General features: G+C 43.2%; 1 protein-coding gene across 5 annotated transcripts in view; it reads right to left on the reverse strand.

Moving 5' to 3' along the window:
* The window catches only part of MYO5A (myosin VA), a 146,753-nt gene that overhangs the window by 56,859 nt on the left and 76,688 nt on the right, over positions 1-13,206 (reverse strand). For all 5 annotated transcript variants that reach the window (XM_063449060.1, XM_063449058.1, XM_063449062.1 and 2 more), the window contains exons 5-7: positions 12,011-12,167; positions 8,939-9,082; positions 857-938 (exon numbers count right to left, since the gene is read on the reverse strand). In XM_063449060.1, coding sequence (XP_063305130.1) covers positions 857-938; positions 8,939-9,082; positions 12,011-12,167 — 383 coding nt within the window. The remainder of the gene's footprint in view (positions 1-856; positions 939-8,938; positions 9,083-12,010; positions 12,168-13,206) is intronic.

Consider the following 13,206-nt stretch of genomic DNA (forward strand, 5'->3'; position numbering starts at 1 on the left):
AGACACCAAGCCTGAATTGTGTGAAGTCCGCCATGTTTCAAGAACAAGCTTTGCTCAATGAGGTGAGTTGTTACCGAATGAAAGTTAAGCAGACCACAACGGACTATGTGCCGAATCTAAAATGTTTCCAAGTCGCAAGGGTTCCCACCAAGTTCAATAAGAAAAGTCCATTGAGTTCCACCAGGCTTCTTTTGAACTAGGGACTTTAAGCAACAGACAATGCAAAATGCTTACTGAAGTTTATGGAACTATATGAGTTTATGCATTTTTTTCCAGAGACAGTGAGTAGCAGTCTGGGCAGCAAAACTGTGACCAACCTTCACATATTCTATAATAAAGGCACACATCTTTAAATCCAATAGGATTACTATAGATAAACCTTGAGCTGGTAAACAAACTGATGGTTAAAGGGTATTTGCCACTGTTAACGATGAAGCTGAGCTTCAATAATTCCATGTTGACCTTGAGCAGGTTGGTCTAGTTCGATAGTTACACTTCCTCCTGTATGAACTTTTCATGATTTAACGATGGTCACTATCTGGCCTAGCATTTGGATTGAAATTTACAATGTGTGAAATCTGGAATAAAATCTAAAAGATCTATCAATAAAGAAGTATGTGCGAATTACTGGTGTACCGTCTAACATTGCACAAATAGTGTCAATGCAGAAGAGGTTCCTCTTGCTATAACTACATCAGGGAGCAGGGAGCCACAAGCTGACTTCCCCTTTCTACAGTTACCAGAACAGCTGTACGTCCCAGACTGCCCCAGCCTGTGAACAATAACAATATAGTGTGACAGACAGGAGTGCATGCAACTGAAAGATAACGGTCATTTAATACATTTTGCCACAGACCTAATCGGAGCATCTTGAATTCAGGTAAAGAAGAAGATGCACACAGCTGATAAAAAATATGATAGTTTCGCTCCTCTTCTGCCTGTAATAAGATACAAAAAAAAAAAGTTTAAAAAAAGTTTAATATTTACAGAATGGTTCTCCTGACCACCACAAACATAGAGATGTCACTGCATTCTGACAGAGGTGTAATGGCAATTAAACCAAAGTGTCAGACTTGTGGGGGAAGTAAACCCTGCTTGGGAAGTGTTCCTTGCCAGGGTAAATCATGTAGAAGTGGATAGGGAAATGGTGAGGAACGCACTCAAGCTCATTTTATTATGAGGGAAAGAGAGTCCAGGCGTCATCTTACTGTAAGTGAGTTAACTGTTTTTACAACAATTAAACTTTGAAGATGGTGCTCCAGCAGCTAACACCACCACCCCTGGCTTCCTTTCTCTCTGCCTCTGCAGTAAGACGAAGGCTTAGCCCAGCAGCCAGTGATGGAGAGAGCAGGAGAACCCTTGTACAGACAACTCTTACTTACCAACCATTTTCAGATATAGTATGTACGGAAACTCCTGCCCCAATAAAAACTGAGTTTAAAGGGACACTATAGTCACCAGAACAACTTTAGCTTAATGAAGCAGTTTTGGTGTATGGAACATGCCCCTGCAGCCTCACTGCTCAACCCTCTGCCATTTAGGAGTTAAATCCCTTTGTTTATGAACCCTAGTCATACCTCCCTGCATGTGACTTGCACAGCCTTCCATAAACACTTCCTGTAAAGAGAGCCCTATTTAGGCTTTCTTAATTGCAAGTTCTGTTTAATTAAGATTTTCTTATCCCCTGCTATGTTAATAGCTTGCTAGCCCCTGCAAGAGCCTCCTATATGTGATTAAAGTTCAATTTAGAGATTGAGATACAATTTTATCACATGACAGGAGGCTTTGTATTTTGGCATAATCTTTCTTTACTATCTCCATAGCAGCAAAGAAAAGAGTGACAAAACTTTGAACCAATTACAATGTAGTATAGGGTATAAGAGGTGTGACATATGACATCATTTCCTCTTTCTTTGCTGTTCCATCACAAGCTAAGTACAAATTTTGAGTTCTCAATATTCAGTATATATTTATTCTCTATCCTACATTTAGTTCTATCACTGTGTCTTTATATACTTACCCTAGTATTTTTCTCACCCTATCTGTATACCCTGGGACCTTGCCTCTGGCTGCCCAGGTGTCTCTCACGGCTTCCCCGCCGTCTGTACTTTCTCCATACCCTTGTCTTCTGTCAACGTTTTTATCTGTGCGCTCGGGCACAACCATTTTAGTTTTTTTTCTACCGAACCCTTTCATTCGGTAGTTTTGCACGATCGCCATTTTGACGCGAATGCCCGCAGTCGTTTTCTGTGCAACCGCACATTGACTATTCGTTTTTTTTCTTTCTACCGAACACTTCACATTCGGCAGTTTGACGCGATCGCCTTTTTTAGGCGTTCGCGACCATTTTACTATACGCGAGTTCGGCAGTTTAATTACACGAACGGCAAGCATCTAGTTTTGCCGCCCAAACTGGGGGAGGTACTATCCTCCCCATACTAACAGCTGTCAGTCCGGCGGCCATCTTAAAGAGATAGACACTGCCTGTTTTTCTGCTCCAGCTAATCCACTGCAAGCAACTGGAAATCCTCTTGTATCCTGCCTTTTTCACTCAGTGGGACCAAGTCAGGTTAGTGCCTTGCACTTTAGCCAGTTGGTCTGTACCTCATTCTGGCCGGGGTGAGCCCCCATTTTGTGCTGCTAAACGGACCTGTTCATGCAGGATTCCTGGGTGAGCCCCAGTTAAACAGCCCTCTTCATCCTACTACGACCTACCGATCTCTAGTCTCAGGTTATTCATTCCTGATACCATACCACCCCTGGTCCCCAGGCCTCTCCACTAATTGTGCCTAAGTGCCCTCACACAATTTATCGGGTGAGCCCCGAATACCCATTCCATATCATGGAAGAATCGCAAACCTCAGACCTCCAGGCCATGATAACAGCAGCTGTGGCTGCAGCTATGGAACAGGCCGCTGACAAGTCGCTCCCAACAGACTCTGAAGTCACCAAGCCCATCTCTAAATGGGTTCATTATAAAGCGGACTCCGAAGACTCCGACTCCTCCAGAGAACGCTCCCATCGGCCTAAACGCCATTGGAAGGGCGAAGCCACTGCGCCACGCAAATCTAAAGGGAAAGCCCCTGCTAAGCGCAGAAAAGCCACGGTTCGTGCTACCCACGACCTCACACAACTCTCCTCAGGTGAGGAAGACGTAGAACCCACTCATGCACTAGCTATGCTGGATGAATGGCAGGCGGCAGTCTCCGACCAGGAAGACTCCGACAGGGATTCCGCGGCCAACTCTGACCCTTACTTCATAAGGGAACAGTGTCTGGGTGAGCCCCAGGACTCCATGGCGACATCCATGGATAACCCACAGGAGGGCACAGAGATTTTCCTTGACATTCGGGCCTCCAAATGTTTGACCCAAGAAATATCCGGCATCCCCGTTCGGAAGAATGGTCACCACCCGAGCATTTGGCAAGGTTTATGCACTTCTGGCTCAGGAAATCTCTGGACAAAGAAGTAAGGAAACGGATGAGATCCGAATGCCCTCGGCCTAGCCTACCAGACAAAGTGACGCACACCCCCGAGTTTGACCCGCTCATGACTACGTTCATATCCCGAGGGGGTTGGGACCCGCACAAGGGCATAGAGCGTGGTTTTAAAGGAGCGCAGGACAAACTGCTAGACGCCATTCGGCCACTAGCTAGAATCATGGATATGGCGGATGACGCCTATGAAATGGCAGACACTTTTACCTCAGATACGGTGCGTGAATGGGCACGAGATACCCGGGAATGGGCACAGAGGTGTTTCTGTTTCCTAGGGAACACCAACATAGCCCTCTCTTCGGAGAGGCGCCGAGCAGCACTTTACCGTATCGACGAAAAACTGGTCGAACTGGGGGATAAAGAATTAGGACCCTTGGCACAGGGTAAATTGTTTGGAGAGGCCTTCCTTAAGGAATTAAATAAAAGGGTCAATATGTTCACGTCCCTTACAAACTTCAATGCGGAAAGTCTTCCGCGGTTCCCACACCCGTGGTGTTTTTGGAAGGGCTGGATGGCAGAGGGGCCGTGCCGCCAGCCGTTTTTGGCCATCCGGCCCCCGTACTACAAGGACTCAACCGTTCTACCCAGACTCATCTACCCGGCATAGATTCCACCAATTCAGGGGATCTGATCGTGGCCGAGGCAGCCGAGGACGCTCACGGGCAAGATTCTCCAACGGTAAGTCGAAGTCATACTCTGCCTCTAACCTCCTGTCATATCGCAGGTCGTTTCTCATTTTTTCCAGAACTGGGCAGAACTATCTTCAGACATGTGGATACTCCAAACGGTGCAGGGCTATCGAATAGAGTTCGACTCGACCCCGCTCCAGCTGGCCCCTCCACGTCCGATCCAGACTACACGGGCAGACGCACGCCTCATAGACGCGGAGCTACGAGAACTTCGCTCCAAGGGTGCCATCCAACCAGCTCCGGATTCCACCGGTTTCTACAGCAATATCTTCCTGGTCAGGAATCTCAGGGAGCTCAATCCTCACGTTGTATACCGACATTTCAAAATGGAAGGTATCCATCTTCTCCGGGACTTACTTCAACACGACGACTGGTTCACTCGTCTGGACCTCAAAGACGCGTACCTTACCATTCCGGTACACAGAAGCAGCCGTCCCTACCTCCGTTTCTTCTGGCATGGGACCCCCTGGCAGTTCACCTGCCTCATGTTTGGCCTCAGTTCAGCCCCGTGGTGCTTCACCAAGATTATGAAGCCGGTAGTGGCGAAGCTCAGAGCACAAGGCATAAGATGCATCATCTACCTCAACGACATCCTGATCTTCGACGAGGATGCAGAGACTCTGCGGAGACACACGAATCATATAGTACACCTTTTGGAGTCTCTAGGTTTCGTCGTCAATCGCCCCAAGTCCGCAATGACCCCGGCTCAATCAGTTCAATTCCTCGGATTCGTAATAGACTCCACATCATGCACTCTCCACCTCCCGGCTACCAAAATTATGGCCATCCGCAGGGAGATCCGGAAAGTCCTTCGTTGGACAACCATACCCCTACGATTACTGGCACGGATCGTAGGCCTTCTCTCCGCATCCATCCAGGCCATTTTCCCCGGACCCCTGCACTACAGGGCCATGCAACGCCTCAAGGCAAGATTTCCTTGCAGACAACTGACATACGACCAACCAGTTCCAATGTCGGCCGAAGTTCGGGAGGAGCTACACTGGTGGCTGAACTGCATGCAGGCTTGGAATGGCAGGGCCATATTCGGGAACCAGCCAGACTTCGTGCTGGAATCGGATGCCAGTCGTTCAGGGTGGGGAGCAACAGACGGAACCACGTCCACAGGAGGAGTCTGGACTTCCGAAGAGCTCTCTATGCACATCAATTGCCTGGAACTCTTGGCTTGGTGATTCGCCATTCGCAGCCTGGCAAAGGACCAATCCAATTGCTGCATCCTACTCCGTATGGACAACGTCTCAGCGGTAAGATACATCAACTGCCTTGGAGGCACTCGTTCTCAAGCACTCGTGGATCTCACGAAAGAGATCTTCGATTACTGCCTATCACGCAACATCACCTTGCTGGCAGAGCACTTACCAGGAGACCCCAACATGACGGCGTATTGATATTCACGACACTGGCAGGATGCCAGCGATTGGCAACTAGACCCTCATATTTTCACACTACTGGATGTACAGAGGGGACCTCTCTCCATAGACCTATTCGCGTCCCACAACAATCGACAGACAGATGCTTACTTCAGCTAGCTCCCAGACCCGGAGAGCCTCGCAACGGACTCTTTCCTCCAACAATAGCCACGGGACAGTGCTTACGCATTCCCACCTTTCGCAATGATAACGAGGGTCCTTCACCGGATCCGTCTACAGGGAGTGAGAATAATTCTCATCATGCCGCTCTGGCAGAGCCAGCCATGGTACCCGGACCTTCTGGAACTATCAATCAAGGATCCCCTCCTCCTACCAGATGCCCCAACCATCCTCAGGAACCCATTGGGCCTACCTCACCCGCTAGTCGGGCAGGAACGCTTGCCCCTTGTGGCCTGGACTCTTTCCGGGGCTGCTGGCGAACCGAGGAATTATCACAGGAAACTAAGGACCTTCTATGGGATTCATGGGCACCAGGAACAAGGAGGTGCTACTTATCAGCATGGCACTCCTGGACAAGTTGGTGTGTGGGAAGGGATCTCAATCCCTTTACTGCACCCACTCACTCAATCATGAATTTCCTGACCACACTTTTCACTGCCGGAAAATCATACCGGTCCATCAATGTGGTACAGTCAGCCATCTCAGCGGCCCATACTCCGACCCAGGGGACACCTGTTGGTAAGGACCCGCTCATCTGCAGACTTCTCCACGGCATGCGCCTGTGGCGCCCCCCGGAACCCAAATACACTAGACTTTGGGACGTTGGCGTGGTCCTACAATTCTTACGAAATTGGCCTCCCAACGAGGAACTGTCACTCCGCCAGCTTACCAACTCTCACTCGGTCTTCTACCCTTTCTTCCCTTCTGACCCTCAACTCTGCGTGGTCTCAACTCTCCGTCAATACGTGGAAGCCACCGCGACGTTGCGGCAGTCTTCCACTCATCAACTTCTCATCTCTTACGTCCGCCCTCCGGTCCGGTTTCGGTTACTACACTGGCCAGATGGGTTAGATGGCTACTATCCCTTGCCGGTATTGACCAAACTTTTGGAGCGGCGGACTGGACCAGAGAATCTACCTTAAGCACATTCTACTTTCGTCCTCTTGATAATCCGGCGTTTTCTCTTCTTTCATAGCGTTGAAATTGCAAAATACGAAGCCTCCTGTCATGTGATAAAATTGAAGATTATGCTAGCTTTAGTGTACAGATAATTAATTTTAATAATGACAGGAGGCGAGTATTTTCCCTCCCTGCTCTCTTTCGTTCTTCCCTCCCTATAAATTTCATATCTACCTATGGCACGTTGTTTTCTCATATTGTTGTATAAATACCTAACTTGGTAGCACTTGTTTGAATGCCTTATTTACATTCATTTGAAGATTTATATATATATATATATATATATATATATATATATATATATATATATATATACACGCCTTATGGGTGGGATATTTATTTAACACTATTAGTCGGGAGGACGTTTAGTTATTATTATCATTATGCTAGACAATATTACCGTAAGTTAAATTAAGGGACAGACACTCATTGTTTTAAACAATCATTTCTGGACTCTAACACACTTTATACTCTCGTTTCAGCTTAATCAGCAGCCACACGGAATCATTAAGGTATCCATACAAGATGTCGTCATCATCGCATCATGGACCTTATCATCAGGTCTTGGGAGATCACCGTTTGAAAACAGGATGCATTCTACCTGTTCATGTTTAATTTATTCTGATTAGTTTCCATTCTCTTGTTCTATGGACTTTTTTTTCAGTTGTTCTGTTAATTTTCTGCATTTATGACCTTGTGATGTCGCAATTTTAAAGAGGAAATGATGTCATATGTCACACCTCTTATACCCTATACTACATTGTAATTGGTTCAAAGTTTTGTCTCTCTTTCTTTGCTGCTATGGAGATAGTAAAGAAAGATTATGATAAAATACTCACCTCCTGTCATTATTAAAATTAAGATTATCTGTACACTAAAGCTAACATAATCTTCAATTATTTAAGGTAAATTACATCTGTTTGAAAGTGAAACCAGTTTTTTTTTCATGCAGGCTCTGTCAATCATAGCCAGGGGAGGTGTGGCTAGGGCTGCATAAACAGAAACAAAGTAATCACTTTGTTTCTGTTTATGCAGCCCTAGCCACACCTCCCCTGGCTATGATTGACAGAGCCTGCATGCTAAATGCTAAAACTCCTAAATGACAGTGAATTGAGCAGTGAAATTGCAGGGGAATGATCTATACACTAAAACTGCTTTATTTAGCTTAAGTACTTTAGGTGACTATAGTGTTCCTTTAAGCCGTTATATGGGTGGGAATGTTCCTTTAACAATATACACTTTCTTTATGAGAAAATGAAGATCCATTCTTTATAAAGATGTTATAAAGCTAAAGTGCAACGTGTCACTGCTTGCCTTTCTTCCATCTCTGACTGGATGTCCTCCCGCTTTCTGAAACTCAATCTCTCAAAAACTTAGCTCCTTGTCTTTCCTCCTCCTAATACGGATCCTCCTCTTTCGCTCTCCCTCCAAGTTTGTGGTACCAACATCAGTCCATCCTTGCAAGCGCGCTGTCTTGGCGTCATACTTGACTCTGGTCTCACCTTTGAGCCTCACATCCAGCATGTTGCCAAATCCTGTAGATTCCATCTTAAAAACATAGCCCGCATCCGCCCCTTTCTTGCACCAGATACTACCAAGGAGCTTGTCCATGCTCTAGTAATTTCCCGCATGGATTATTGTAACCCTCTCCTGATTGGTCTTCCCAAAAGCCGTACTGCACCCTTACAGTCCGTAATGAATGCTGCTGCTAGATTGATTTTCCTCTCTAGTCGTTTCTCTCACACTCACCCCTCTCCTAAAGGGCAGCCCACCTTATTTGATTGTAAATTCCTGTCCTAATGTGTTTTACACCCCACCTCCTATAGAATATAAGCTCGTTTGAGCAGGGTCCTCTTCAACCTATTGTTCCTGTAAGTTTATTTGTAATTGTCCTATTTATAGTTAAATCCCCCTCTCATAATATTGTAAAGCGCTACGGAATCTGTTGGCGCTATATAAATGGCAATAATAATAATAATAATAATAATAAAGTAAACCGGTCATGTTTAAGTTCACTTGGAGAGTAAACTTACAAAGGAAGGACATCCACAATCTTAGAATAAAATCACAAAAAAAGTGGAAGTGATCAAGTCCCTTTGTAACAAATGCATTTCCTTAATGTATATAGAGCACATACAAATAAAAATACAACTATGACATGCAGCGTAAAGAATATAGAACTCACTTGGAATACCACTCTGGATTTCTCCAATAAATACGTTCTCATGTTGGCGCCAATGATCCGATATCGTTTGTCAAAGCCAATCTCAATGTATTTCCCAAATCGACTGCTATTATCATTTCTTGTTGTTTTTGCATTCCCTATGGCCTGGTTAGAAAATGAATGCATTAGTGAACATAGATATCTTGTGCTTTAGAAATTAAAAAGACCTTGAAATTTCCCCTCCCCTGCTGAATATAACCAAATATATTGTATCCGTCACACCTTTTAATTTTAAGGATTTTGTCCCATTTCTCTTTTTGGTGAGGCGTATTTATTCTAGCGTACAGTCAAGTGATATATTTCATGTGAAAGCCATTGAATTAAATACTTCTTGACATATGTACTTTACGTCTGAACCTTTCTATTTGAAGCACAGTTAATTAGAGAGGAATGTATTCGTTTTGTACAGGGACTAATTTTACAGATTTGGTTTAAAGACATGCCAATCACTGCCCTTTAAATGATAAATGTGATCTTAACATTCCACATCTCAGATCAAGGAGATGGAATGTTCGACTTATGAGATGGTTGAAATCAATTTAGGAATTTAGCTATTTTTATGGTACACTTCAAATCAGTATCACACAGTCAAATGTGACTTTATTTCCCAAATATGATTAAAGACATTGATATTGAACAAGGGTTAGGCTTTAAGATTCAAACGTGTGTGTGCTCCAGCACTTCAAGGGTTAAACAAAATAACCCGATTTTATTTAGAAACAGTAGTTTAAATAAGCTAAGGCTCACTGTCCCTTTAAAGCTCATTCGGGGCAATTTGTGCTGAATCCGTTCTAAACGAAATCAATGTTGTTTCTTATCAAGGATTCTGAGACAACCATCTTTGCGGATTCTTTAGGAGTCCCTTGTAAACAGCAAACCTACCCTCATGACACCGGGCTGCGTCCCTCTTACAAACTACACTTTCAGAATGTCTGTAAACAGGGTGTGTTGTCTTTTCTTGGACTACGTATAGAGAAAGCATGTGACGGAATGCTGCAAGAATGTAATATCCTCAAACTACCTGGTACCCTTTCAAGAGGAAGCACTGCATACTCCAGACAAGATTCTGCCTTTTTATTTATGGATTTTTTTATATTTGGTTTATTGGTTTTACAATAAGGAATACTCACTATTGCTGATTTTAAAGTGCATTTTATAGAAGCCACCATAAGTAGCCTGGTAATGTTGTGTCTCCAACTGAGCCATTGTCAAGCCTCAGTTGGAGCCGAAAATTTGCCTATTCCCTTTTGGCGGCTGTTACAAGACACTCTGCAATTAATAAGACTGGCTGCGGATATCATTTATTTGCGGCAGAGTGCACTGGAAGTGGAGATCCCTTCTGAAAACCTCACATGTACCTCCTACTGATACGCTGCACAGTTTGATTGCAGGCTATGATCCTACCAGAGATATTGGACTTATCTCCAACTATATAATTAAGCTAAATGCTGCCTAACCATCAAGTTTGGTTAGTTTACTATTTAAAATTAATAGCATACATAAAACGTTAATAAGACATACGGATTTACATTTCCAAATTAAGGGAGAATATGAACACAAAGTTAAATATGGGTGAATTCCCCTTATGATGGGATAGTACGAGATGGGAGCATATCTAAAGAATTATAAGCATGCACTACGTGTCAAGTTCTGAAAATGGCAGGTGTCACGGCACATATACTGTTACAGATTGGGACAGGTTAAAGCAGGGGTTCCCAACCCAGTCCTCAAGTACCCACCCCCTAACAGTCCAGGATTAAGGGATTGCCTAGTTGTGTTTAAGGTGCTTTTAGAAAAAAAAAAACACTTTAGACACTGGTAGGGGGTACTTGAGGATTGGGTTGGGAACCGCTGGGTTAAAGGGACACTCCAGACCCCTAAAGCACGCTAGCCTATTAAAAAACTTTATGTATGAAGAGTGTGTCCTCTTTTTTATTTAGCAAAAAGTGCCGATTTCAATAGAAATTGGTTACAGCCCTCCTAGCTTTCAATCAAACTACAGGTCCTGTAACATAACTCATAAAGCAGCAATTGCTCAGAGCATCTGCCTTGCAAAGACTTCTTATTGAGCTGCATTGGGAAATCTGTGATTGGACAGCCACAGAAAGTCTGGGATGGGGAAGAAGGGGAGGGCTTTCAAATGCAGCAGACAAGAGAGCTGCATGTTTTATATATACCCCCAATGAACAATGGCATAATTGAATGCATGCAAATTTGTATTTGAGATATATCTACTAAACTGTGAGTTCTTTTTCACTTCACATTTGGGCAAGGGACTGTCCCTTTAATTCAGAGGTAGACTTTTATTTAGCGGGGGTGGGGCTAGGTATGAAGAATTATTTTCCATCTCTTGGAGATGTTTATTAGTTCAAGCCTCTCCCTAGGAAGTTTTAACATAACACATCACTGACCTTTTAGAATACTTTGCAGCATTAGTAAATTCATAAGATTTAAACTAGGTAGGGCATGGACTGGTTTAACTTATAATCTTCAGGAACCAGTCAAATTTCCTATTTACAAAACCATCTTTAAATCCCAACAGTTCTCGGAGCTGATCCTGGCAATGGCTCTACGTGAGAATGATTGGCTTGCTTTTACTGGAATACTGAATGTGTTTTTGTTTGCAGCTCTTCATTGGAGCAATTAGACCGTATTTTAATCAGTTCATCCAAAACAATCTTTCCTTGTTTATTACCTCACATATTATAATTCCATGTGAATTAACGAAGAAACAAATTAGGGCTATCCACTAAACCATGAATTAAGAAGAATTCACTAGGAACACAATATGCAGTCTGTGACATAAATCTGTTTAATTCTCTTACTTTTCCATATATGCATTTATCAAGAGCTCAGTTTTGAACACTTGGAACGCTTCCTAGTCTGGCAACACAGATGCCATTTCACCTGTGTTGCTTTTTTGGGGGCAAAGTGTGGTCAATCACCATTAAGACCAACCAAGTTTCTCATCACTTGAATGTCCTTGAATCGCACCTATTTTGTCTCATGTAGAAGACAATGCTCCACACTTACCTCCATTATAGGGTTGGATGCCAACACTCTTTCTTCAACATTAGTTTCACTGGCAGGCCCGCTGACAGTAGCAAAATATCTCATTGCGTATTTGGCAGACACAGTCTTCCCTGCGCCAGATTCCCCACTCACGATAATTGACTGATTCCGCTCATCCCTGTTATTAAAAAAAAAATCAAATAATTAAGTTTCCCCATCCAAGCACATTCCTCTTCAGGGCATGTAGAAATAGAATATATTTTGTTAGAACTGTCAGGTTAGAGGACAATCGCTTAGATTTAAATGAACACTAGAGTGTCAAGAATACAAACGGTTATTACTGACACTATAGGTCTAAATACATAGTTTTAGTGTCCGGCCCCCCTTACCCCCAGTTAAAAAGATGTAATACTCACCTTTATTTCAGTGCCATGTGGGTCTGTCATGCTCTGCCTCCTTGGTTGAGATCATCAGACTTGAAGATCTCAGCCAATCTAATGCTTCCCCATAGGAAAAGTGCCAAGCTGCATCAATCTGCATCTCCTCATAGAGATGCATTGAATCAATGAATCTCTATGAGGAACGTTGAGCGCCATATTTTGCAGCACTGACCCAGGAAGCACCTCTAGTGGCCGATTGAGTGACTGCTACTGGAGGTAGCAATGTAAACACTGCCTTTGCTCTGAAAAGGCAGTGTTTACATTAAAATGCTATTCTGTAGTTGTTCTGGTGACTATAGTATCTCTTTAATATTATTGGATACATTTTTCAAATTCTTTAATATTTTTGGATAAACTTTAAAAAAAAATTAATATGATGAAAAACATTTTAAATTTTGCAATATTTGTATATGTCTTTTAATATATTCTTTTACGTACAATATAAGTTTTGATACATATATATATATATATATATATATATATATCCTTTTAAAAGTTTATCCAAAAATATAAAATCATTTAAAAAGCCAATCCAACAATATGAAATTGAGACTTATGCTTGAATTGACATCCAGACAGTTCTACAGCATCATTGAAGCTGGTATACACTTTACTGAAACTTTACATGGGTGTAATATGTTCTTCTGCAATAGAATGCTTGAATGTAATAATTTCAGAAAAATGAACATAACCAGGTTAACCAACAGCCAGTTATGAAGGCCACTGCTGCAGGGTATTGCTAAAATACAATAAATGTGACAATAGGGATACAGGAGG

Source organism: Pelobates fuscus, chromosome 3, assembly GCF_036172605.1.
Source record: "Pelobates fuscus isolate aPelFus1 chromosome 3, aPelFus1.pri, whole genome shotgun sequence".
Lineage (NCBI taxonomy): Eukaryota > Metazoa > Chordata > Amphibia > Anura > Pelobatidae > Pelobates > Pelobates fuscus.